Raw genomic sequence first — 27,983 nt, forward strand, 5'->3', positions numbered from 1 at the left:
TCTCTGCGGTCACCCCTCCATGTCTGGTGGCTCCGTGGTCCTGGGCTCCCAGTCATGCAAGGTTTAAGTCTCTTCCTATTCCTTAATGATATTGCATGGTTTCCCAATTAGGTCTCTGCGGCAGCAAGTGGCCTGCAAAATCCAGACAAGTTTTCACCGTTAATTTCTAAGATTGGGGCCCTGCAGTAGGAGGTCGTATAAACTTGGACTCCATACCCAAGTGCGTCACGGGTCTGAGATGTTGATTTCCTGGGCTTGACCCTCTGCTCAGCCGAGGGCTTCTTTCTGCTTCCAGGGCGGCGCTGTCTGTCCACTTCTCACAGGTGTGCGGGGCAGGAAGGCTCCAGGCTTTATGTGGGAGGATACCCTCAAACAGCCTGACCTGCAGGGTTGCTGTCCCTCTCCTGCCGGACCCTGCCCGGCTCTCCACTCCCACGGCTGCTGCAGCACCACCGCCCTTCTAACCTCGCTAGCCTTACTTTCACTTCATTTCTGGCACCTGGAGATTTTACTGTCTTTCTTTTAGCCTTGGCAGTGAATTTCTTTCTCATTGTTCCTTTTTATGCAGCATTTCTATACATTTTTAATAGGAGGAGTGCCTGCTGACTTTAGCTGAGGCTGGCACATGCTGGGAATCTTCACTTGCTCTGTATACAGACAGTTACTCCTCCTGTTTTCAGCCCCACTGCTCGTTCTTGTCCTTCGTCGTACCTGCCAAGGCTGAGTCTAAACCCTACCAACCGTCTTCTGGGTCGACTGGCCACCTCTTCTTGTGTATTTTATAGAATTTGGCTTTTTCCGTTGTGTTTCTTTCCTCAATACTTTTCCTTCCACTTTGCCCTTAAGGGATGTGCCCAGATCTTCTTTCTGCTAATGCCCCAAGCACATTCTTTTCACTGTTATGGTTTTGATTCTTTTTCTTTACTACTATTTTCATGAGGTCTCCAGGGTTTGAAAAACAACATGCATTTACACAGCCTACTGTCTAGAATGCAAGAGCTCAGCTGAGTTCTCAGTGTTGCTGTGTTAGCTTTTTTCCCTCCCTTTATCCCTCCCTCCGTCTGTCTTTCTTTTCTTTCTTTTTTTATTTATTCCTTTTTTTCTTTTCCTTCTTTTCTTTCTTTCTCTCCCTCCTTTTCTCTCTCTTTAGAGGTCAGCTTCCTTTCTCATTTCTGACAGCTGTTTTCCTTCCCTCTGTCCTAGCAGAGGACCTTAACCCTTTTCTCTAAGGGAAACAGAAGTAATCAGACAAGAGCCCTCCTGGTTCCTATCCTCATTCTCCAAAGAAACTCACCTTTCTTGTTACCTCCCCTCACCTCTTCTTTCTCTCCCAGAGCAAAAGCTCCCCCTTTGTTCTGTCCTCAGTTGACCCTTGGACCCGAGCAGCTACGTAGACTCTTCTCCCACCCGCACTGTGGTACCTCTTCCCTTGGCAGCCTTATCCACATGCCACGTTGCTCACCTCTGTGTCCAGTTCTGATCTCCTTACCTCAGATTATATTTCTAATTGATGACTGGATATCCTTCTGCACACATCTGGTGGTTTCCTCAAATTCAACATGTCCAAAGTTGACATCCTTGTTTACCTCTGAAAAATCAGCTTCTTCTTATGTTTTCCCCATTTTGCTGAGCAGTACCATGGTCCGCTAAGTCATCCCAGCCACTAGTCTGGGTGTCTTTGGACTTTCTCAAATCATTCTAGAACTGCATTGACCAACAGAGTAGCTACTGGCCACATACAACTATTTAAGTTTGAATTTAAATTAATTAAAATAGAGTAAATTGAAAATAAAGTTCCTCGGGTACAGTGGGCACATTGCACGTGGCTTGTGGCTGCCACAGTGGACGGTGGGGCTATGGAACATGCCCATTGTTACAGGGAGTTCTGTTGGACGATGCTGGCTGGTGGGTATTTGCCAATTTTGCTCCCACTTCTCTGACAGTGTCGGAGCCGTGATCACCTCTCACCTGCAGCTGTGACTCACTTCCTTCCTCTTCCCTGCTCCAGTCCATTCTCTTCTCTAATCAAACGATGTTGTAAAGCCCTTTTCTCTCGCTGGGAAGTCATTGAGGTGTAGGCAGAGTTCCACTATTTCACGGTCATTTCCTTCCTTGAACCCTTCAGAGCCCCCCATGCCTTTTCCTCCTCACGTGCTTGTTAAACAGCTCCTCAGCCTCCAGGTTGAAGCCCGGCGTTCCCTGCTCTGGGAAGGCAGAGTGAGGCTTCGTTCACACGCTGGCCCTGCTTCTTGTTGTTGCTCTCAGGGTATGTGTCACGGGATGTCTGATGAGGCTCTGAGCCCCTGCCAAGACAAGAGTCTTAAAAGACTCGGCCAGGCCTCCAGTGTATGTAGCAGACGAACTTCTCTCCCAGGCCCCTGGATGGGGACTGGCTACATACTATAGGAGAAATGAGAAGATGGCCCCTGAAATCACGTTCTGTGTCCCGCTGTTGAAGGACTCCAGTTGAGGAGAGCTGTAGGTGATGAATGACCATCCCACAAGAATTGATTCCTGGCATAGGGTTGCTGTGATTCCCGGCTCTCCCCTGACTCCAAACCACATGTTCGGTTGAAAGAAATACACTTTCTTTAATTAATTATCTTTGGTGAAAGATGGGTATGTTAGTTAATTACCTCAAACTTGGTGACATAAGACCAAAAATTTTATTTTCTCACCATCTTGGAGTCTACAAAATCAAGGTGTTGGCAGAGCTGCGCTTCCTCCAGGGGCTCTAAGAAGAATCCTTCCTGCCCCTTCCAGCTCCTGGTGGTGTTTAACCTGTGGCCCATCTCTGCCTCCATCTTCTCACGACTTCCTGCTCTGTGTCTGTGTCTTTTTTCTTAAAAGGACACCAATCTTTAGATTGAGGGCCTACCCTAAATCCAGGGTGATCTCATCTTGAGATCCTTAATTTAATTACATCTACAGAGACCATATTTCAGAATAAGGTCCCGTTCACTGGTATGTCACAGCTTGGATGTATCTTTTGAGAGGAGACACAATTCAACTTACTACAATGGGTAAGAATAAAAGTGAGGGTTCTAATAACTGTCTGCCTCCCTTCTCCTAAGACTTACCTAAGCTGACTCGACAGATTGGTTGCAGCCTTCATTTCTTTGCATTTTTTTCATTTAAATCAATTAAGATTCCACCTCCCAAGCAAGAGGGGAGAGAAGATTGTTTAACTCAACCAGTTGTCTCTCTTTCTTTCCATGACAGGCTCTCTCCACTGCCTAACAATTATCATTAAATAATAAAGTACAGACCAAAATAAACATGATTATCATCCTTTGGTGTTCAAAGACGTTCTCTGAGCCCAAAGCTTTTAAAATGAAAGTGGGTATTTAGATTTAGAAATCATTTTAAGCATGCATGCCCATCCACACACACGCCATGGAAAATGACTAGAAGCTGTGGCCTCTGTATAATCAGAAAGAACATAGGTACTTTTCTGTTTTCATTTTGCAGTGCCATCTAAATTTTCCACGATGGACATGTTTTACTTTAGTGAATAGAAGAAACATTTTTTTATAACACGGGTAGGTAGTTTTAATGATGTTTTTATGTAGCACCCGGGCCATTTGTACTTTTTTTTTTAAGTGAGATGAGGGGCCCAGTTGGGATGCTAGGAACACCAGGCCACTGATAGTTTGGGGAATGATTCAGGCACTCTTTAGATCTGGGAGTGGGGTTAACGTTGTTGATCATCAGACTTTCACAGCAGCAGAAACTGAAATCCACAGTCCCCACCAGGGTGGTTTCCCTGGTGCCAGGGAGCTGGCCTGATGGGAGAGTGGGCCTAGTCTGCGGGGACCATTCCAGAATGAGCCCTGTAATCTCTCACCAGCGGTACCACTTGACTTTGACAGGCATGTGTTTTTCTCATCTTTAAACCACTTTGAGGGCAGCCCTATGCTGGCGCTTTCTGAGGGCAACACACGTTTCTGTTAACCCACAGTTACTGGAAGCCGCAGAGAGCCAGCATTTAGGCACTTTTTAGCGGTTTCACCATTGAGTGCAATTTGCTCTGAGGGAATTTTCCTATTTTGGCTTCTAATACGCTGATGAATTATTGAAATTTCAATTACTTTCGGTTCCCAAGTTAGCAGGATGGAGACATCCAAGATATTTAATATGAAAAGCTTTCCAGTCGCTTTTAGAGAAGGGTTGGCGTAGAAGGGGTTGGCGTCAGGGATGGTGGGGGTGCAGCTCCGCTCCTTCTGTCTCGGCGACTAAAGTGCCATGTGGCCTTGGCATCCCTTAGCTCACTGCTGCTTCAGGTGAGCCCCTGGCCGGGACCTGCGTCAGCATCTTCCTGGAGCTTGCAGGTTCCTGGGCTTCGTCTCCCCCTGCCAGTCAGAATCCCTGGAGGTGGTGCCCTAGACTTCGTGTGTTAACTAGCCTTCTGGGACATCCTGGTGCACTGATGAGTTTGGAAAACCCTGCCTGAGATGTGCCGGTGCCAATTCTTCCCAGTGGGGCCTGGTGCCCGTTTGTAAGATCACTTGGGTGCTGCAGTTGGTGTGCCCTTTCAGATAGACATGGTACACGATGATGAAACTGTGATCAAGGTCATCAGATCAGTTCTAACAACTCTCTTCACTTACTTGGAATAATTCTCTCTTTGGAAGTCAGTGAGCCGTAACCACAGAGAAGCAGGATTTGGACATTTAAATGCCTTGTAGGTAAACGTTTGTTCTCTGTGTGATTGAAGGGGCCCTGTGTTTCTTTATACTGAAGTGCTATTTAGATGTTTCTTCCCACTGTCCCTGGGATAATCCCATCTCCAAGTCCCTTGGGGAGAAGCTGTGGGTGCGTCTTCAACTCATTGCCTCACCCTCACCTCCTTCCCATGCAGGTCTCGCTCCCACACCAGGCATGCGGAGTAACTTCTATTTCCTCAAACACAGCGTGTCATCCAGGCTCTTCTCCCCACCCCACCACCAAAGCCAGCCCCTGACTCATCTGGTACATTGCAACCCTGAGCACCTGTGAGACTCTGCTCACCGGCAGGCCTCACTCTTCTCCGCTTCTGCCTCCTGCACTCTGGATGGATATTTACAGCAGGAAGTGCACTTGTGTTGACATTGTCTCCCTCCTCTGAGCTCTGAGTTCCACGCGAGTACAGATTTCCTCCTTGTTCTCTCTCTTATGCCTAAGATGGTATCAGGCATGCGAAGGAATAAACATCCCTTAAAGGTGGTCATTCTGCTTCTGCCCATAGTTCCAGTGCTTTAAGAACCGTGTTCCCTCATTCTTGTGAAGAACAGATGCCGGCCAGCCAGCGGCGGGTCTGTTTTAAGAGCACGGTACATTTTACCTTCAACCAACTTAGCCTTTCAGTGAAGCTGATTTCTTACCATAAATGAAAGCTCTGCCCTCCAGCCTTCTGGCTGTTTTGCCCTTTGGTGGGGAAACCCACCCACTGTGTCTGAAGGCATTGTTATTTCAGGTTCGGGAGCTTCAAACTCGACTACAGAGCGTGCAGGCCACCGGCCCCTCCAGCCCCGGCCGCCTCACTTCTGCCAACCGCCCGGTGAACCCCAGCACCGGGGAGCTGAGCACGAGCAGCAGCAGCAATGACGTTCCCATCGCCAAGGTGAGCTCCGGGGTCGACGGGAACACCTCCTGTTATCTGGAAGCTCCAGCCTCAGTGGGGCAGGCTGTGCGGCATGCAGTTAGCTCAGCCGCCCCCCGGGGGCTTCCCGGGGTCTCGCACAGGCCTCCTGTACTGGAGCTGCAGGGAGAGATAACCCACTAATAGTTTTAAGTCTCTCTCGGCTGCAACCTGGATGTCAGCTCACATTAATCAGCTGGCTGGAGCACGTCACAGCTGACAGGTCGTTGTGGAGAGTGAGATGTTTTGTCAGGTTCTACAATACTAAGGGGGGTGGATGGAGAGGTGCTGTCCAGCGTCAACGTTCAGCCCAGGAGGGAACCCTGACTAAGGAACCAGTGATCGCCCTGCTCACAGGACCCACAGCCCTGCCAGCAGATAAATAGATGATGATGAGCTGGCCGTGGCAGCTGTGAGAAGTTGCCCTGCTGGTACCCACAGCATCCCCGTTCACGAGTCTGCCCCAGAGATACTGTTCAAATGACGCGTGTCCTCTTCCCTGGTAGCCCAGCCAGCTCCACAAGAAGGTTGGTTCTGAACCATCAAGTTTATCAAGTCAAGCCAGAGTTTCTCAACTAGATGTGCCTTTGTCCCTCAGGAGATAATTGGCAATGTCTGGACACTTTTTGAGGGTCACAACTGGAGAGCTACTGGCATCTTGTGGCTGGAAGCCAGGGACACTGCTAAGCATCCTATAGTGCACAGAACAGCCTCCCACCCCCACCCCAACCGCCACCCCAGAGAACATCTGACCCAAAGTGTTGGTGGTGCTGAGGTTGAAAACCCTGTGCAAAGCAGATGGTAGAAAAATTGGACATGTGAGTCATTTTTAAGAACTGATTAATCAGGGTAGTTACTGTGGTTGAGGAGTAGGCCTATATAAACACAGTCTCAACAGTTTATATGGGGAGCGTTGTGTTGTTTTTTGATCATTTTTTGTCTTGTTCGTTAAGATTGCTGAGAGGGTGAAGCTATCAAAGACCAGGTCTGAATCTTCATCGTCCGATCGGCCAGTCCTGGGCTCAGAAATCAGCAGCATAGGGGTGAGTGTGCGTGAGAAGCAAGGCAAGACGGTATCCGGTAGAGCTGCACAGTCAGCGGGGCGGCCGTGAGGGGAGGGCTTCCAGAGTTCCCCTCCAGAACGCCAGTTAGGTATAGCAATAAATCATACCCGATTTCCTTCCAAAGGATCAGAGTGAAACGCATGTTAGTTTCCACATGGTGCATTACTTCTTCACCTTTACGGGAGATTTCTTTTCTTCTCTACCTGAAACCATTTAGAAAGAAATGATTTAGGTCTGGTTGCTGGCAGTGTACATGAAAGTCTTGATGTAACTGCTTCCTATCACCCTGCTACCCCAGAGACCGAGTGAGTCAGGAAGCTCTGAAAGAGCTTCGCCTTGTTCACATCCCTCTTGAAAGGGAACGTGCTCTCCAGTGAGGATGAGCGCGCCTGTGAAGTGTGGCCTGACGCTGTGATGGGCCGGAACCTTCTCGCTCAGTACTAGAGTGCTCATTAGCAGAGCCTTGAACCCCCTGGGGCTGTAGGCTGATGAATGGTGAAAAGGGAGTCATTTCAGTTCTCTGGGGATGTCTCCTAGGATTCGGGGTGAGGCCGAGAAATCCAGCTGTTTGACCCTCAGGGGTAGACAGAATGTGAACAGCACTTTTAAGGCCCTAATTCAGAATTTTGTGCTGGGCAAAAATTGCATGCACCCAGATTCCACACCAAAGCCAAATTCTGAAAATGAAGGAGTCAGATGCTCTCCTTGGCTGCAGCTGCCCGAGACAAGGTCCGGGGGTGGCAGGGTGTTATGAAGGGGAAAGCGAGTCCAGACTCTGTTTAATAGCCAAACTTTTAGGACTCTGAAGAGGCCTCATCCGCCATGCCAGCTGCCCAGCAGCACGTGCTCAGAGGATGCAGCTGCATTTTGAGCCTGTTTTACATACTGCTTTCACAGTAGTTACCTTTTTATACTAGAGTTATATTATACGAACTGAGAAGGATTGGGGGAGCTATCTCCTGGGGCTCGGTTCTCAAGGAACATCAGCTTTAAACTGTTTTGCATGCAAAGCATGCCTGGGGACCAGGGTCCCTGCAGTGACGCTGTCCAGAGGGGGATTAATGCTCACCTGTACAGGTATCCAGCAGTGTGGCAGAGCACCTGGCCCACTCTCTTCAGGACTGCTCCAACATCCAAGAGATCTTCCAAACACTCTACTCCCATGGATCTGCCATCTCGGAGAGCAAAATTAGAGAGTTTGAGGTGGAAACGGAGCGGCTGAATAGGTAAGGAGGAATCCTGTGTATCTCAGTGGTGGCATGGGGGGGAAATGCACTCCTTTCCCTTCCAAGGATCAGTTCCCATTGGCTTAGGAATTGTGACATAGAGGGATGCTGTCAGGCTGGGGGGTGGGGAGTTTCCATCATCCTCTTCATCACAGGAGGCTTCCAGCAGTCTGGGCTGGCTTCATGGGCAACATGTGACCTGTCACCACATACACACGGCCTCGTGCTTAGAAAGACCCCACACTTGCTTTACTGCTCTGCTGTCATTGTTTCAAATTCTGAGTAGTTTAAACCAGCCTCCTAACGCCCCTGCACTTTCATTTTGCACTGGCCCTAGCGAATTATGGAGTAAGTCTGGGGAATAGTCCGTGTAGAATGACAAATAGGTCAGATTGTCAAGATGGCTACCAAGCATGCAGGCCTGAGCTGCCGGGAACCACAGAGGGAAGCTCTGGAGTGTGGAGTCAGCATCCCAGGGGCGCCTGCAGCTCCCCAGAGCCAGCAAAAGCAATCTGATCAAGGCATTCCTGGGATGGACCGGGAGAGCAGGTCTAACCCTCCTTGCTCTAAATAAGGGTTGCTTAATTTTATTTAGACTTTTTGCAAATGTGCACATCCCTCTGTCCCTACATCCTAGCCTACTTAGTTTTGATTTTCTAAGTAGGTCTAATTGTCCTACTTAGAATAGTTTTACCATATCCCTGGTTTTATGGATTCTTCCTAAATCTCATGATAGAGGTGGTTTGAATTTGTACTGCAGCCTCTTGACAAAGACTGGCTTGTGTGTTGTCCCAGCAATGAAAGAGAGTTGCTAAAAAAGCCAAGGAGAAGGACCTGGGCCAAACCATGGTAACTACTCTGACTGAGAATTGGTTCCGCAGTGGCCGAATGGCGTGTTGAATGGCATCCATGTGTGGTGTGGCTGCCCGGCCTACCAACCTCCAGTGGGAGAGCAGAGTAAGAACTAGAAAGGCTTATGAACTAACCAGGAAGAAATGCAGATACCGTGCCCCGTCCACCACTGCTTCATGCCGTTTCCCTGGTGTATGGCAAACCTGAATAAATTGAATTATCCCGTTAGTCCTTACTGATTTGAAGCTGTTTAATATAGCACATGAGAACTAAGGAAATGTGGCAATCTAGGTCATTTTAAATCTTGAAATTAAATGGTTTCCTTATTAAATTCAAAATACTTAAGAGTGACAACCCTGATGATTACCTTACAGCAGTGAAGGAGCAGCCCTCTCAGTACCACAGGCTGGGGAGTGCCTAAAAATTAAATCAGATATGCCCTTTGCAATCTAATGAAGTCAGACGCCTTCAGGGGCCCTCTGTTTAGTGAGGATCTCAGCAGATTCTGGGATTAACAAGCCTGCTTTATAGTTGAATTTGGGGGGAGGTTCCTTTCTCCTCAATTATGTGCACCTAGGAGAGAGCAGAGAAGGGGGAACTATTTAGTGCCTGTAGATCACATTATCATGGTGTTTAACAGCTTACAAAAGGCTCTCACAGACAGCCACTTAATCCCCAACTTGGGAGGGCAGAATAGTCCTGTTTTACAAATGAGAAAACAGAGACTTCAGTGTTGGGTGACTTGCCTTAAATTCAGGGCAATTACATAGCCTAACCAGTTCTGACCCCTGCCGTTCGACCTCACCTCCCTTGTTTTTTCTGTGTTATCATAACTACTGATAGAACATGGGAGTTCTTACAAGTAATCTACTGGTATGTCCTGATGTGTGTTATTTAACTACCTATCTCAAAGTTGGAGTCCTATTATGCTCCAAAAAATGACAGCCTTTAACTTGCGTTTGTGTTGGGGCAGCAGGGGGAGGTCACTCCTACTCAAAAGTGTGTTTCCTCGTTCAGCACATCTTTGTTAAGTCCCTACTACAGGCTGGGCGATTTGGCATGCAAAGGAGAGTAAAACAGACAAGATCCCTGCTTTCACGGAGCTTGTATTCTGTTGAGGAAGCTAGACGAAAAGCAAACAAATAAGAGCATAAGAAATCTCCCAAGTGAGTAGGACACTGGGATAGACTAGCAGGAAGGGTTGATTTTAGACAAGTGGCCAGAGAGGGCATCTCTGAAGAGGGGACATGTAAATTGAGCTTTTAAGGGGAAAAAGTAACAGCCATATGACAAACTAGGGAGAGTCTTGTGAGCCAACTTATCAACTGCAAGGCTGGAAGTGGTTGGCATGAAGTCAGAACTGCCGAAGGTCAGTGGCCCTGAAACAGAATGAGTGAAAGGAGGAATCCACGACGCAAGGAGCCTGAATAGGCAGGACTGGATGGAATATGGAATTTCAAGGCCATGGGCATAGTTTACTCTTTATTACAAGTGTCACTGGAAGCTGTCAAAGGGAAGAACAGATCTGATTTAAATTTTGAAAGATCTCCCAGCTTTGAAAGATTGCTTGCAGATCAAGTGACCAAAGCTATGGAAGGGTAGATTGAATCCCAAGAGCAAGAGGAGAAATACTGATGATATTTTTGGTACTTGAAAGAAACTTAATGGTGCCCCACCCTTACCATCTAAGAAAGGGTGTGAGGCAGGATAGGAGCTGCGACGGTTTTGCCGTGGACCAGTGTGGCCCATGTGGAGATGATGTGAAGCGGCCAGTGTATGTTTGGTGGTGAAAATCCATGGTTGTAAGAAAAAGGGATGGTCTCAAAGAAGAGTCTCGGTTGTCTTACCTGTAGCGTTGGGTATGTATATGGTGTCGGCATTTACTGAGATGGAGCAGATGGGAGAGGATAAGTTTGGGGGAGAATCAAGAGTCCCATTTGGGACTGTTAAATTTGAGATGTCAGTGTGAAACCTTGGATACGGAGACTGGCACTCAGAAGAGAGGTCTGGGCTGAGGGAATTTATAAGTCATGGGAACATAAATGCCTGTTAAAGTCATGGGACTGGATATAATCATCCCAGAGGAGAATGTTGATACAGGAGGGGCCCAGGACTGAGTCCGGAGGGAACATCAACCCTCACAGATTTTATAGAGAAGAGGGAGCCAGCAAAGGAGACAGAAGAAATGACCTGTAAGATGGGGAGAAAACCAGGAGACACCTGTCATGACCAAGTAAAGGAGAACATTTTAAGAAAGAAGGAGTAAACTTTGGGCTCAACAAATAGTAATTATTGCTGTCATGCTGTTTTTCGTCTGTCCCTGTGGAGGGTGCTGTATTGAAGCATACCATTCATACCCCTGAGAAGGGCGTGAGTTCACACGGTTGACCCTTTTCCTTGGTACATCTCCAGAGCCAAGCATGGTGCCTGGCAAACAGCTCGTGCATGGCTGGTTGGGAAATAATCTGGGGGTTTATTTTCGATTTCTAATCCACGCAGTATTCAGTAACGCTTTAGCTTAAATTGCTTCCTTCATGACTTCTCATCAGTTACATTTGCTAAAACATCTGACAAGCTCGTCTCCTCACGTGCATTTCTGGCCTGAATCTAGAGTAGACAGCCAAAGTCTTGGCAAATGTCACCCTAGCATAAAATGTTGAAAGTGATTTTTCTTCCTTTGCAGCCGTATTGAACACCTCAAATCCCAAAATGACCTTCTGACCATTACCCTGGAAGAATGCAAAAGCAATGCAGAGAGGATGAGTATGCTGGTGGGAAAATACGAATCCAACGCCACGGCGCTGAGGCTGGCCCTGCAGTACAGGTGGGGAAGTGGGGCGGGGCGGGCGACAAGCCACTTTAATTAGAAATAACACCCACAGCAAGCTTCTGCGTAGAAGGAGAAAACAGGCTTTTTAGAAAACAGAAGTAGGGGGATGGACCAGCAAATGCTAGCATGATGCATATTGAAAATCAATTAGCACCCTGGTAGCAATTAAGAAAATAAGGGTAGTAGCTATGGTATTAGTAAACAGGTATGTTCCTGTTAGCATAGTGACCTTAAATAGTACTTCATTCCAGTAATATCAGTCAAAGTATTAACTTTTGTGTTACATGTTCACTTGTTCTTTCCAGTCTTTTTTTCTAGTCTTTATTCATACTCGTGTATATTTTACATTGTTGCAAATCTAGTGCATTCTCTTTCCTCAATTTGTTATAGTTTTGTAATGGTGTTTAAAAGTCTCCATTTATTTTGACTGGCTGTATCCCCTCCATCAGGTTTATATGGTGTTATTTTATTGCTCATTTATCTAAAAAGATATTTAGACTTTTGCAGACTCCTGATATTGAAAATAATTCTACGGTGAATAATTTAATACCAAAACCTTCCTTGTGAGTATTTTCCTTAAGATAAAATCCCTGAAGCAGGAATTATAGGTCAAAGGATATGAATAGTTTCATGGCTCTTCAGGCCTGCTGCCAATTTTTTCCCCATAAAAATATGATTCATTCATGGATAAGCAAGTGGTATATGAATTCCCACTTTTTTTTTTCAGCCTTATCAGCTTTGAAATTTATCTATTTTTAAATTACTGCTTGTTTAATAGCCACAAAACTGTGTTTTGTTATTGTTTTCAAAGATGTATTTTATTAGTGTCACCACTTAGGCATATTCGCCAAAGTCCCAGAGGAATGATTGTATCTTACTCTTGGCATCTTTTAAAAAAAATTCAATATTGTTTTAAGAAACATTGCTTCTTCAAATAAGCAATATCAAGCCAAAATATATGAGCCCAAACTAGAGAGCAGTTATACAAGTTTACAGACACACCAAAGCAAATAGATAATCACTTATGACAACTCTTGAAACAGGCTGTTCTGCACCCACAGTCCGCCTTTCACCCTTATAGCTGAAACAGTGTCCCAGCCACCTCTAACCTGAAAGACGGACTGACCTTGAGAGGAGGAGTTGCCAGCACCCAGAGCCAGGCCTTGGACCTTTTTCCTTATCTCTTAGTAAAGGAAGATGAAAGTAGAGACATTGAAAAAGCAATGTGTTGACTAAACAATGAGTAATGCAGCACTTCCCTGCTCAGCTTGCGGGGAGTTTCACCCCTGCAGGGGTCTTGTCCAGGGTGACTCAGGCATTACGCACACACTGCTTCCGGCGCGGACGTGGTCCTTGTGGGGTCACGGGCGGCAGCGGCTTCAAAAGGTCACTCTTTGATCCTCTCCTTGTGTACCCAAAGAGAGACTAATTTTCTTCCTTTTAGAAATCCAAACTCAAACTCTTGTCAGAGATTTTGTGAATGTTTTGTGAGACACTTTTGCAAGCATCTAATAGAACTGTCTGTGATGATGGAACTGTTCTCTGTGCTGTCCAGTATGGTAACTGCTAGCCACACGTGGCTATTAAACACGTGAAATATGGCTATTGCAATGGAGGGACTGAATTTTTAATTTTAGTTAAGTTAAATTCCTTTTAGCTTACATACCCACATGTGACTAGTGGCCACTCTATTGAATAGAGCAAGCCTAGGTCAAAAGAGTCCCCTTTTCTGGGGCGCTATGTGAATTACCTATTTTTGTATGACGATTTGTTACGTCACAGTTTCTAGGGTCAGGAATCTGGCAGCGATTTGCCTAGGTGGTTCTGGCTCAGGGTCTCTTTTGAGGATCTGGGCAAGCTCTTTTAAGCAGAGCTGCATCAGCTGAAGCCTAAAGTGGGGCTGGCAGGTCTGCTTCGAAGATGCTGTTGGGTGGAGTCCTTAGTCCTTCACTGGCTGTTGGCTGGGCACCTGACTTCCTAACCGTACGGGCCTCCCCATGGGGCTGCTAGAGAGTCTTCAAGGCCTGGCAGCTGGCCCCCTCTAAAGAGGAGGACCCCAGGGGGCGAGTGAAGTGAGGAGAGAGACCAAGATAGAAATCCCCGTGTTTTTTTAATAGCCTAATCTTAGATGTGACATCTCAACTGTTCTGCCCTCTTCCCTTAGTCACAGAAACCAACCCTGGAGCAGTGTGGAGGGGATTGCACAAGGGTGTGGATACCAGGGTATAGACGTCAAGGTTAGGTGAGGAGCATTGTGGAGGCTGGCTGCTGTGGGTGTGTCACCTTTCCCTATTAGCTGATCATCAAAAAGGCAACAGACTTGCCTCTCTCATCTTTATTGCTTCTCTTGTATTTTTCTAGATCCTGGTTTAAAGTGTAAGGGGGAAAAAAAAACGGTCAGGGGAGGGGGCCACATAGCCAAGCAAGCCCCTGGCTCTGTCCAGGAATGTCCACAGCTGTTTGCTGACATGGGCGGCGAGGCTGAGAGGCAGGTCCTGAGCTGCTTCCCACCCAGGGCGCAGCGCTGTGTTGAAGGGCCCACCATCCTCTGCTGTGTGCTTCTGTTCCAGCGAGCAGTGCATTGAAGCCTATGAACTCCTCCTGGCGCTGGCCGACAGTGAGCAGAGCCTCATCCTGGGGCAGTTCCGGGCAGCCGGTGTGGGGTCGTCCCCTGGTAAGCGTGACCTGAGTCCCTCCTCCCCTTCCTCCTCGTCCCCCCCCCCCTTTGCTCTGCTGCCCGTATCTCGGCTGTTGGCATTGGAAGTTCTCCCAACTACGTGCAGTTCGCTTGTCAAGTGGGTTTTTCATTTTTTTCCTCATGACCGATTGAGTAAATTGTTTATGTTGAATGCAGCAAGAACTGGGGTGGAAACAGAATTACAGACAAGTTAAAACAAACAAGCCCTCTCAGGAAACATGCTCTCCCGGGGCCAACAGTAGAACCAGATGGAGCGGGAGGCCCACATTCGTGATCGAAGGGACTGGCTTTCCTACAGTCTCTCTCTGCGATGCTGGTTTTTAGGGGTCCCTTTGCTCCCCGGGAGGCCTTTGCCTCATCTTGCTGCTTTCGTTGGCTGTGCTTTTCCTCCAGGTTAGTTTTGAAGTGTGGGTTCCCCCTACCTGGTCTCCAGGTTTTTAGGAATGCAGAGGGACCCTTCACACTTTGATCTTGTCAGCTTCAGGGAATGCCCACAGCACGAGCCCCGGCCCTGCAGCAGATGGAGGTGTCTGCTGGCCACAGTGCCTCCCTGCCCTGTCCCCTGGCCTCAGGCGCCATGTGTCCTATTGGTGTGGTTTGTCTCTCCAGATCTGCACTGCCCCCACTTCTGTCCCTCAATTTTGAGTAACCGGAAGGGGTATTTACTGAAAAAGACACAGATAGGGCATCGTGGTTACCCACGTTGGCTAAAACTTCACCAGTGACTGTGGCTCTGGGCCTTGAGGTAACATGAGGAGGGTGGGAGTAGAAAAGTGTTTGGGAAGGAAGAGACCAGGGGACAAAGGGCGCTCCCTCTGGTCTGAGGCCTGCACTGCACCCTGCCTCAGCTGCCTTGGTAACAGCAGCTTCTCTGGAGAAGCCTTGGCAGGTAAACAAAACACTGAAGTGACCAGACCGCTCCAGAGTCAAAGATGGGTAGTGTGGCCAGGCCACCTGTCATGCGCTGACTTTTCTTCATGGGCTGTGAGCCCCATTAGGGCTGGTCCTTCCAGGACCCACCTTGCACAGAAGGTCGCCGTCGGGGCACCTCCCAAATGCGTCTCCCCACTGTCCTCCTTGCTGGCTCCTCCTCTAGCTTTTGCACTGAATAGTCACGTATTTTTCCTCCTTCCCTTTTGACATGTACAAGAATCTGAAGCAAATCTGAGGAAAGGAAGTGTCCTGAGTATTAACTTCCTGTTTCATATCCAAGTTGCCCAGCAAGAAAGCCAGCTTCCATTTCTACGGGTGGCCCTCCTCCATGCCCCTCCCTGGGGTTTGGGGGGGTGGTTCTTTTTCTTTTTCTTTTTTAATAGTATTACCATCCCAGCTTAGAAGTAGAAACTCTGCCAGCATTTCCATTAGGAACCTCATTTTTCAGGGTCTTTTAACCAAACCATAAAACTTTATTCCTCCTATTAAACAGATCCTAAAATGATCTTGGCCTGCTGTCAAGTTTTTTTTTTTTTTAATATAAGTATTAAGGAACTCCATCAATTAACAGAAAAAAATCAGTCATCTTGTTTCTAGTTTTTATCAGAGGAATGTCTTAAACCATTCCATCCTCGAAAGGTATCTTTTATTAGGCTCATACCTGCTCAGCACAGTTGCTTGGGAGGAGCCGAAAGGACTTAAATAAACCTGCATTTGAAATGTTTAAAGTCAGTAATAAGATGCCTGTTACTAACGTAACCCTGGGTAGCTCATGGATCTGCTTAGAAAGTGAGGCAGTCAGTAGTAATACTCGTGAGATTTCAGAGAGGTGTCAGTTGATGAGGCGTATGTAAAATATCTTACTTGTGGATGAAAAACAAGCATGAAAGTTGCCAGAGAAACGGCCAGAGAGGGGTCCAGGGCATCTTCGCCTGCAGGACACGCGCACCCACATGTCCTCCCCGTTCTCCATAAAGTGGAGCATGGACTGACTTTTTAGCAGTTCCCGATTAAACCTCACTCTTGTGCTGATGGTGGCAGCTGACGGGTCATTCTGTCCTAACGTGCCGTGTAGTTGAGCAGCAAGGCAAGTCCTAGTTGTAACATTTACCCACAGTGTCACTTACTGTGGGTTTTTCCTTTGTTTCTTGTTGACTACACAGACATTCCTGACGTTCATGCTGGATGATTTAGACCAGTGGTTTCAAACTGTGCCTGGTGAGCTGGCGGAGCTTTTTTGGGGCCTCACTGGTGGGCGAGAGGGTGCCGAGTATATGCCCCCCCACCCCTGCCCGCTTCAACCACTTCAAAAACATTTACCATTTTTGTATTGGCTTTGGCATAAGATTTCATCTATAAATATTTGGAAGACCACGGGTCTAGACTGTAGAGGCAACAAACCAGTGACATCTTGGCCAACACAGTTTCTAAAAACACAACGAGAATGTCTTGGGCAGGGCATTCACATCTGGCTCTGTGCTGGTGGCCACCACCCCTGATGTCTTGCCCCAGCCCAGTTACCTGGCTTCTCGAGGCATTTGAACTCACCCCTGTCTGTGACCAAGCTCCAAGAGAAAGGTGCAGTGCAGAACATCAGAGCCAATCTCAAGTTCTGATTTTAACCATTAGTTTTGTGGCATACCTACGCGAAGCTATGAGCAAAGCTGAGGACGTGTGGCGATACGGCACTGTCTGGCCTCAGTTTCTCCCTGCCCTCGCTCACAGGAAGCACCATCCAACTCAGGGGAGAGCCGCCTCGCGGTGGACTTGTGGCTGAGTGGGAGGAGAGCCAGAAGCCTGGGGAGTCAGAAAATCAGAGCAGGTTAGAGCTGGACACAGACCCCATAGAGCACATTGGCCAACCCTTCATTTGTCTTTGAGGACTGTGGAGCCCAGAGCAGAGAGTGCCTTCCTGGGCACAGTTTCTAGGGGACAGAGCCAGGCCCAGGACATGGTCACTTCGTCAGCATCCCCTGCTGGCTCCTCTCTGCCCAGAGTGGGTACTGATTATCCAGGTTCACCTATCCAGACCAGTGCTGATTAACCCACTGGCTTCTCTGTACTGCAGGAGACCAGTCAGGGGACGAAAACATCACTCAGATGCTCAAGCGAGCCCACGACTGCCGGAAGACGGCCGAGAATGCCGCCAAGGCCCTGCTCATGAAGCTGGATGGCAGCTGCGGGGGCGCCTTTGCCGTGGCCGGCTGCAGCGTGCAGCCCTGGGAGAGCCTCTCCTCCAACAGCCACACCAGGTAATCCCGGCCTTCCTGCTGCGAGCTGGACGTGTGTCCCCATGTCGTCTGCTCACTAGACATGACGTGCGGTGCCCCAGCTCTTGAGGACTGTGAGGCTTGGGGGAGGGCAGAATTCTCCCCTAGCTTGCAGCCTGCTCCCTCCCCCGAGAGCCAGAGAATCAGAATAGGGGAGCTCAAAAGGTCCTTCTCGTTTTGCCAGTATGAAGGTTGCCGCCCAGAGAGAAGGGTGATTTGCTCAGGGAAGTGAAACCCAAACCTCCCTCCCTGTCAGGTGCTCTTTCCCTGTTTCATTCTGTCCTCCTTTTCTTTATAGTCCCTGATTCGCAAGAAGCACATGCGGGTGGCAAAGGCCCACGTGCTGCAAGTGGCCCTTAAGCGCCCAAGACCCAGACCGCTGCATCCCATTTCTCTCCCTCCTCGTGCGCTTCTGTCCTTTGTAAGCTGTCCTCGGGCAACAGCCTTCTCTTTTCCCATCTCTTTGCCTTGTAGAGTGATACCTTAATCATAGCACATGCTTAGCAGGCACTTAATGGTGAACCTGGGCTCAGGTTCAGTATCTGTGAATCTAAAATCCTGAAGTGGGTACTTGAAGAAGATGGGGAGGAAGGTGGTGAACACTTTGCTGAGCTGAATTTGCTGAAACTGTTGGGTTCTTTTGGATGTGGGTGGAGGGTCAGAATGAGACCTTATGATCTTCTCATTTCTTGCCCCCGAAGCCCCTAAAAACACGAATGCCCTCCCTTTATGTCCCAATTCTCAGTCTACAAAGCACTTTATTAGAGATTCTTACATCCTATAAAAGACAGAAAGGGTAACTTACCCCATTTTTACAGGCAGGAAAACCTTGGCTCAGAGATGTGTGAGTGACTTACCTAAATAAAGTCACGTGGCTGATAGAAGGGAGAGAAGTCAGGACTCGAGCCCAGGCCTTCAGCAGCACGCTTATTATTCTTATCGCTACTCCAGGCTGGATCTCATGAGAAAGAAAACAGTGTCCGCTTACAAGTCAAGGGACCAAAGCCACATGAGGGTAGATTGAATTCCAAGAGCAAAAGGAGAAATACTGATGTTTTTGGTACTTGAGAGAAACGTAATGGTCCCATCTGTCTTTCCTGCTGGTGGGACCCAGCCATCTGCATCCATTTACCTGTCCCACACCTGGTGCCTCAGAAGAGAGGACCTTCCTGGTAACGCAGTTACATGGTGCCCACAAACTCCAGGGACTTACTTCCTTTTGATTCCAGCAAGGATTGTCTTATTCAGTGAGGCGCGATTTATCATCTACTTTTTTCTTAAAACCAGCTCTTTCTGTTTAAACATGGAAAGCAGATGCTCTTCTTAATGACTTTTCCAGGTGTGTATGATCGGTCACGTCCAGGTTCATGTAGAATGGAAACGTAGCTCTCATGTTGTCAGTGATACTGTTCTGTTGAATTCATGAGCAGAAGAGTTGGGTTGACAGGACTTATATGCTGTTGCGGTAGCTTTTCAGGTGTACGTTAAAGAGGGTTTGCTCACACCTTCCCCGCCCCAGAAATAACTGTGTTGTGTTGGGTCTGAATCAGAGGCAAACTTAGAGTCAGTCAGGAGTGGGAACATTTTCTCACCAGCTGTTAGTGGAGACCCTGATTGTGAAGACTTCTTAGAAGTATTTTAATATACAGATGAGTCTTCATTTTGAGACAGCCTTTTTAGAGGAACTTTATTTTAGATAATGTATTTTCTGTAAGTTGAGATAAATTCAGAACATAGTTTCTGTTTTCAAGGATGACCTCACTAAAGGATGGCCCTTGAACGAAATTCAGTCTTAAATGGATCTTCTCATCAAAGTACAGAGGCCTTTAGCTCAGACTTCATTCAGTTCTCCTTAAAAAGTCCCTTGTACACTCCCACACAAATCAGAGCAGCTCAGAGAGGGTACAAAGGAATCACACAGCAGGCATTCATGTGGCAACATGCATTCTTAGGACCTGATACAACTAGACTACTTATGTTCATTGTGGCTCAGAAAATAGTCCCAAACCACCGGACACTTTCGTAATTATAATAATTTTGTTTGTAAATTTTTACCATGGCACTTAAACATCCTCCCTGTCCAGATTATGGGAGAAGCAAAGACAAGAAGCTTTCTGAGCTGGAGCTTCCTGTGGCTCTGTATATCCCCTCCCCGCCCCCTGTAGCCCACTGGCGTAGAGAATTCTGATCAGAGCATCAGCCAGCGCTGGCCCAGCTCTCAGGAGAGGAATGCTGAGTACCAGGCCCCAGGCACCTTCCTGGAAGCACAGGGCAGCTCCTGATAACAAGAGGGTCCTGGTTCTGCAACGGAGCGGGAGAGGGGTAGTTAGCAGCATAGAGAATAAAAATGGTAGCCAGTCCCTCAATTGACTCTGTAGTCAGGAGCCCAGGGATGCTGCTGTTTCATTTTTGAAAGATTTCAGTTTTTTGAGAAACATGGCTGTGACTTTATCTGAAAGTGTAATTGTCATAATGGACAGAGTAACGAGGCAGTATGGGTTGCCTGGATAGCTTTATCAACGTATCACAACAAAGAGGCAAATGGACTGAATTGTTGAGAAATGGGATATAGGAATTCTTCATCAAGTGCGCCCTTTTTGTCAAGCATCACGATTTTAGGTCATTCAGTGGAAGCATTCATCTAAACCTGTAAAAGGACGTGGGCCCAGACAGAATAAGCCACAGCAGGTCTCCCCTCATAGAGCTAGGGATTGAGTCCCTTGTGTCCTGCCATTGGGTGGGGGTCGGGGTGAGTCCTGTGAGACGGGTGACTGTACCCTTGCAGTGAGTGAGCCTCTGGGAACCTCCGGGGAGCCAGGGTCCCACTTGGCTGCCCACTCACACAGCGGCACACCCCCCCACATTGGAGTGGAGAGTCAGGGAGCTCCCAAGTGCCCAGCCCTCACCCTCTAAGCCAGTCTTGATTAAGTTTCACTGGAGTGGAAAGAAAGTTTGAGGACAGTGGAATCCTGTCCATTGAGAGGGTGAATGGGATTGAAACAGCCATCCAGTTAGGATGGGCATGTGCCACCACCATCAGCAAGCTTCAGGGGATGAGACTCAGACTACTAGGTCTGGATGTTTTAATAGTCATCTTTCCTTCCCTCTGAAAAAGAGGGGTGCTTTTCCCCATCCAAGTAACAGGGGAGTCCATCCAAAGCCCTTGAGATTAAGGCTTAGAAGTGTTAGTCATTTCTAGAGTCCAGCTCAGACACAGTCCCGCACGTGGCAGCATGGTGCTCAAGCCAGTCCGCATCCAGCCTGTGCCGCCCCCACACACGGCTTCACCTCCTCCTTGCCGCAGGCAGACTCCCCAGGTGACAGAAACCAGCACACCTCCTCCTTTAGTGCACAAGGTGTCAAGTAAGAAAATCCTGGGAAAGGACATCTTGCCTGGCTGGGCTCAGGTGCCCTCCTGGTCATCTTCAGCCATGGCAGTTCCCACGGGAGCCACAGGTGAAGAGAAGGAGTCAGTCCCAGAAGAAAGGGGAAGGTGTGTAGTCAGCAGACCAGAACATGGCATCTTTGAAAATGTGACCCCATCTGATTTTAATCCAGCTAGGTTCCTGTTATGTGGACGCTCTTGAAACTTGCTTTTTCCCCTTAGTATTATATTTTCAGACGTCTTTCTGTGGGTGTCATTCTTTTCAGTAGCACCCAGTCGTCCACTGGATAGCAGTCCATCATGTATTTAAACACCTTCCTGTTGTTGGATGTTAATTTCCAGTTTTTTGCTACTTGAACCCTGCTGCAGTCACCATCTTTGTCCTTATACCTGTCCCCCTTGTGTGATTTCTATGAGACCAGTTCTGAGAAGTAGAATTTGCTGGCTCAAAAATGACTCATGCTTCAAAATGGGGAAGGTACAGCTCAGAGGTAAAGCACATGCTTAGTGTGCACAAGGTCCTGGGCTCAATCCCCAGTACCTCCATCTGATAAATAAACAAATGAACCTAACTATCCCCTCCCCCTAAAAAAGTTCAAAGAATGAACTCTATTAAAAAATTTTTGTTTAATGACTAATGCTTCAAATGTCAAATAGCCCTCTGTACATGATTCAGCCAGTGTGAGGGCCTCTTCCTCCACACCCTCGCTAACATTGGGTAGGGTACATTTTTTTTTAATTTGCCGAATCTCTAGCCAAAAAAAATACCCTTAATATTTTACTTTGTACTTCTTAATTATTAGCAATGTTGCAAATGATTTACAGTCATCCCTCGGTATCCATGGGGGTTGGTTCTAGGATCCTTGTGGATTCCAAAATCCAAAGATGCTCAAGTCCCTTATATAAAACATTATAGTAGTTGCATTATATGGCCTGTAAACATCCTCTCATATATTTTAAATCATCTCTAGGTTTCTTATAATATCTCATATAATGTAAATGATGTGTAAATAGTTCTAAATACAATGTAAATACTGTGAAAATAGTTGCCAGCACATGGCAAAGTCAAGTTTTGTTTTTGGAACCTTCTGGATTTTTTTCCCAAAAGTTTTCCATCTGCAGCTGTTTGAATCCACAGATGTGGAATTCATAGATACGGAGTACCGACTATAAAATGTTTAATTTTTCTGATGCCAGAGAAATTGTGAGCAACAGTGTAAGTGTCAGGTCTGGATGGTGTTTATCCGGTGTGTTATCAGCCACCAACTCAGGAATAGGTTCGTATTGTTTTAGAGATGCCTGTTTTCCAGCAGCATTATGACGGCACCTTATGAACAGCGACAGAGTTGGACTCTGTCTTCTAAATCTCTCTCTCAGTTTCCCTTCCACTGTCAGCTAAATTCTTAGGAGCTTTCTGGAAGCAGGCAGATTTTGAGGACTTCAGTTGTGTGGCAGCAGACTTCCCTTGCCTGTGCAGTCATCCTATGGGTATCCACAGGGGATTCGTTCCAGGACCCACCATGGCTTCCCCTAACCTCCCGGCATAAACACAGTACTATATTTATTTTTACAAATCCGCATATAAGTTCAAACTCATAGTGTTCAACAGTCAACTGTATTTTGTTAAATAAGTTTTCTTCACTGAATCATTTCTCCTAGAGAATCCTGATCGTCATTTGAGAGCATACAGACCTAAGAGATTTGGATTGTGTTAGTGGTTTTAGTTCTTTGCAACAAAGAATTTGAAGGAAAAAAAAAAAAAGGGGGGGTGGGAGTTACCCAGCACAATACTGAAAGATACAGGCAGCTGACAAGGCAGGAGTGGGGCCACATGTCACCTGCCCCTTCCCCTTCCTTCAAAGAAATTTAAAATGCTCAGCAAAGTGAAGGCCCCCTGGTGGTACTTTCCTTCTAAAAAAAATAGCTGCACCTTGGTGGAAATAAGATATCAACTGGAGCCGGGTAAGACACTGATTAAAACTTCAGGAAAAATCCATCCCTGGTTTCCAAGGCAAAAGAAATGAAATGTTCTTTTCACTTTCTTCCAAGGCAAGATGAGGAAACTGAAGAAAAGTGGGCTTTTCTTCTAAAAAGCAGGATGGGAGTTGTCTTGAGGATAAGGTGGGGACCTGGTAGAGAGGAACAGAAGAGGGAACCTTTGAAATGGACGGCTGCTTGGAGAAAGTGCATCCAGCCCACTGTGACCAGGGCAGGCAGAAGAGGGGTGAGTCCCAGCTCCCTCCCTCAACCCGCAGAGCAGAGCCAGCACGCAGGGCCCTGACCCAGCTCCTCAAAAAAACAAGAAAAAAAAAAAAACGGAGAAAAACACCAAAATGTGTGGCTCCACCAGGACGGGCTGAGGTTTGCTGCCTCTGCAGCCCTCCCTGCCATCCTTCCCCCTGGACAACTGAGCTCACCCTGCATTCCAAGTCAGGAGAGTTAATGGGTGACTTAACCCTTGCCCAGCCCCTGGCAGCAGGCCATGGGAGAATGAGTGAGCGGCAGCTCCTTTGCCTGCAGGAGGCCACTGAAAAGGCCCCACTTCCTCACCTTTTCCCATTGTCAAAATCGCATTCCGCAGTGGAATGTCAGAGCCCAAAGCAGAGTTGTAATGAACTTCGCCTGATCTGGTCCCCGCTGGTGGCCTGGAAGGCAGAGAGAGAAGCAGAGGGGTTTCCAGATGGAGGTGCTTATCTTGAAATTAAACTTTCCCCTGGAAGAGCATTTTACAGCCCGGAGCTTCCCACAGGGGTAGAATCAGTGGAGGAAGATCTTTTGATCTTTTTCCTTTTTCTGCCTTTCTTAAAACTATCTCCACAGCAGGGATGGTGAAACAAAATCCTTCCCCACCTGGCCAGGGATCAAGCCCCAGGCCCTGGAGGGCTCCAGGACACCCCGAAGCTTGGCAGCGTCTGCCCACCCTCGTTCGTGTCCCCCAGACAGCTCTGGTGGGAGGTCAAGTCTGGCCAGGCACTTGCTGCTTTGCCTCTCTTTCACATGCAGGGCCTGCCAGGCGGCCACGTCCCTAGAGGGGCCCTGAGTCTGGTGTTGTATGCGGCGGGGCCACTGGCACAGCTGTCCCTCCCCCTCCTCCAGAGCAGATGCTGTGTAGGGGCTTTGGTCTCCTTTGTACAACCAGGTGACATGGGATCTGTTAGTATCCCCACTGTATCACAGCCTGGAAAGGCTGGGCAGTTTGCTTTGGGCAAAAAGCCAGGCAGTGGCAGAGGAGGGACATTGTTCAGGTCTGCCTGCTCATAATCGCTGGGACCCAGCAAATCAGCCCAGGAACATAGTGGCCTCTCCCTAGAAAATTTGGGATAGGGTCCCATTACCTTCCAGGCTGCTTGGCAAATGCCCACTTATCCTGTGGGGTAGACTAGTGGTTGTCAGACCCCGGCTGGGCCTCAGAATCAGTGGGAGGGTGCATTGAAACTGACAGCTGGGCCTTACTCCCAGAGCTCTCAACTCTAGGACTGGGGGTGGGGCCTGGGAACATGCATTCCTAAAAGGTTCCCAGGGGGTGCTGCCATGGCCAGTCCTGTGACTACTCTTTGATAGCCACCAAGGGACACCAGTCCTGCTCAATGGAAAATCTGCCAACATAGTATCCTTTCAGGGTCTGCAGAATAATAAGAGAACTCTAGCTTCTAGTGCCCTTTAACTTTTGAAATTTTTTGAGTGACAGGAAACAAAGGGTGCCTCAAGCATGAATGTTGTATTTCTAAAGAAAGCATTTCAAAGAAAATGTGACAAAAAGGTCACCCAGGTGTTGGTTTATCTCTGTTTTCCGTGTGTTCAAAATTTTCCAAAATGATTTTTAATGAAAAGAAGGACTCAAGTTGTAAAGTGAACCTCTGTTGATGGATTTCCTACCTGAAGCCTCCTCCCAACTCACGGGAAGGGAAGTGTTGCTAGTTCCCAGCACCGCACTGTCTAAACACACCACGCCTGGGAGCGCACACTCAGCCCTGTGGAATGCTCCGTGAGCAGTGCCACCACTTCAGTTCCCTCTGACTTTGTTGCTTCTGTGTGGGACATTGGACATCTGTCACTCCATGTTGTGTTGGCAATCCATGAAGGCCAGCTCTGAGTCCTGTTGAATGGTTTTGTACGAGGCATGCCTGCCGCCAAACTGTTAGCAAGCAGGTCTTTGTTGAAGAACGCTGAGATGCTGAGGGAGGGACCCCGTGTTCTCCCTAGGCTGAGTCCTTGTTGGGCAGCTGTCATCCTCAGACGCCCTGCTGGCTCCCCAGTGCCCTCTGCTGGTGGTACTGTTTGCTCTTTGATGCTTCTCTTGAGCTCCTTTGTTTCTTTATGCAGTTGCCCCTGAAGTGTTCCATCTGGAGGGTGTTGTTGCTTCTCCCATCTTGTCCTTTTTAAAATACAGCTTCAGAGCACAAACCCTGATGATTCATAATTTTTTGACCTCCTTCCTGCCTTCCCAGCTTCTACCATCTCTCCCAAGATTGTTGTAATGGCCCCCAAAAAGCCTCCCTCCCTCTGTTCTGGCCTTTCTGCATCTCTCCTCAGTACAGCGGCCAGAGAGATCCTGCTAAAATGTAAGGTACATCGTGTCACTCCTCTATTATAAACCCTCCAGTGGCTTCTAATTCTAATTGTAGAAAAAAAAAAAACAAACACCACCTTTCTGATACTCTGTGTAGCCTGACACCCTGCCCACCCCCAACACACACCCTTCCCTGACTTCTCCCCTAGCAGACTCTAATTCAGTCACAGTCTCATTCTTGGTGGCCAGCCAACCTCGCTGCCTTGGGGCCTTTGCATTTGCTGTGTCCTCTGTTTGGGGATACTAACAGATCCCACTCTTCCTCCACATTTCCACATAGCTCCCTCTCTCGCCTCCTTTAAGTCTAGTCAAACGTAAGTCTATCAGGGAGGCCTTCCCTACAATTCTGTTTGGAAGAATCACCCCATCCCATCTCTGTGCTCCCCACAACTGCATCATTTCTCTCCCTGGTGTGACTCATTGCCTGAGATGCCATCTATTTTACTTGTTTGTCTCCCCTGTTAGAATATGAGTTCCATGAAGGCTGAGATTTTTCTAGGGCCTGGAAAAGTGACCCATAGTAGGCACTCTAATATTTCTTAAACAAATGAGTGATAGCTCTGCTTATTGAATACTTGCTTTGTGCTGGGCACTGTTTCAGACATTTTGATTTTATCTCATTTAACCTTCACCACAACTAGGAAGCATGTACTGTATGACCTTCATTTTAAAGATGAGGAAATAGGCACAGAGAATTTGAGTTGTGCTACCTCTTAATCTACAAAGTGTATACATTTCTCAGGTCCCAGGTAAAGGCAGCGCCTCTGTTTTAGGGTTCCCCAGAGAAACAGAACCAGCAGGGGTGTTTGGGGGTGTGTGTGTGTGTGTATGTGTGGAAAAGCTGGTTGATTGGCTTATTGATTTTAATGAATTGGCTCATTGGATTATGGAGGCTGGAGTCCTCAATCTACAGGGCAGGCAGGCTGGAGACCTCAGCAAGAGTTAATGTTGCAGTCTTGAATTCAATGGCAGTCTGGAGGCAAAATTTCTTCTTTCTTGGGGGATTTCAGTCTCTTAAGGCCTCAACTGATTGGATGAGACCCACCTTTATGGATGAGACCTGTCCATTATGGCGGGTAATCTGCTTTACTCAAAGTCTGTTTGTTTAAATGTCAATGACATGTAAAAAAAAAAACCTTCACAACAATATCTAACATGGATGTTTGGCCAAGCAGCTGACCACCATAGCCTAACCCAGCTGACATCTGAAGTTAACCATCACTAAACCTTATATTCCGTGAAACATCTTTGTACATATGTATCTTGTTGCTTCAATGAAATTATTTCCTTTGCATTCATTTCTAGGGTCCACACATTGTGTTAAAGTATATAAACACTTCTGTTATTCTTCATATTCATTTCTTTCTTAGAAGGTGATATCAGTTTACTATGCCATGAAGAATGGGGTTTTTTTTGCATTTTGGGGGGTTTTTTTTTGGATTACCATCTAAATGCCAGGGGAAAGGAGGGGTATGGAGAAGACTGAGGGAAAAAAGACTTGTTAGCAATGACTGGAGATGTGGTGGGTTTTCTCTGCTTCCCAGCACCACCAGCTCCACGGCCAGCAGCTGTGACACAGAGTTCACTAAAGAAGATGAGCAGAGGCTGAAGGATTACATCCAGCAGCTCAAGAATGACAGGGCCGCGGTTAAGCTGACCATGCTGGAGCTGGAAAGCATCCACATCGATCCTCTCAGCTACGACGTCAAGCCCCGGGGAGACAGCCAGCGGCTGGATCTGGAAAATGCAGTGCTGATGCAGGAGCTGATGGCCATGAAGGTATCGGGGGAGGGGGAGGAGCCTGTGTGCAAACCCTGATCCCAGTCACTCCTGTCACCAGGATGAAATATAAAAAGGCCCCGAAAGTGAGTCGGGCCCTCGGTGTTCAGTCGGGCACCTCTCCCTAGAGGACAGCCAGAGCCTCATGTGTCAACAGGGATGGTTTCAATCTGTCTGGGTGTCACTTGGGCTGGATGTGTTCCTGGAGAGATGGGTTGAACTCTGGAGAACGCCTCAGGGTGGGCTAGGCCAGGATGGACCACCTCTCCTCAGAGCAGACCTCCACAGGGTGGAGCAGCCTCTCTGTCCGTGTGAAAGGACCCCTGATCTCCGGAATGCTTGCGTGGGCTTCCCAGGTGGATGCTGTTAACATGCAGCAGGGGAGGACAGGACAAGGCCAGTCGCGGAATCCGGACAAGAGCCCTGGTTTCCAGACACCCTGGTGCCTTTTGTGCCACCTGGAGTATCCGTGACACCTCAGGGCGACTTGGTCAGCAGGTCCCTGCCCTCAGTGGCTACTCGAGCCGGAGTCTAGGTGACGCCTGGGAAGAGTGTGGGCAGGGGCAGCAGATTCAGGTCAGATCTTGGTCCCACCCTCTCAGCTCAGACCCTGACTTCACTCCCGCGGGGGTCCTTACGCGGTGTTACCTGGTTCTCCCTCACTGCCCCTGAGCCGGGCGTTGAGTTCCTAATCGCCGTGCCGCTTTCCCTTCTCTGTGGGCCTTTGCACCCTGCGGCATGAGCTCTGAAGCTGCC

At 47.9% G+C, this 27,983-nt stretch overlaps 1 protein-coding gene across 3 annotated transcripts in view; it reads left to right on the top strand.

Annotated features, from left to right (window-relative positions):
- MCC (MCC regulator of WNT signaling pathway) overlaps window positions 1–27,983 on the top strand; it is a 386,552-nt gene that overhangs the window by 329,725 nt on the left and 28,844 nt on the right. For all 3 annotated transcript variants that reach the window (XM_074360457.1, XM_045507787.2, XM_074360458.1), the window contains 7 exons: window positions 5,456–5,602; window positions 6,574–6,663; window positions 7,762–7,910; window positions 11,446–11,586; window positions 14,163–14,266; window positions 17,292–17,475; window positions 26,993–27,227. In XM_074360457.1, the coding sequence (XP_074216558.1) occupies window positions 5,456–5,602; window positions 6,574–6,663; window positions 7,762–7,910; window positions 11,446–11,586; window positions 14,163–14,266; window positions 17,292–17,475; window positions 26,993–27,227 (1,050 nt within the window). The remainder of the gene's footprint in view (window positions 1–5,455; window positions 5,603–6,573; window positions 6,664–7,761; window positions 7,911–11,445; window positions 11,587–14,162; window positions 14,267–17,291; window positions 17,476–26,992; window positions 27,228–27,983) is intronic.

This window comes from Camelus bactrianus, chromosome 3 (assembly GCF_048773025.1).
Source record: "Camelus bactrianus isolate YW-2024 breed Bactrian camel chromosome 3, ASM4877302v1, whole genome shotgun sequence".
Lineage (NCBI taxonomy): Eukaryota > Metazoa > Chordata > Mammalia > Artiodactyla > Camelidae > Camelus > Camelus bactrianus.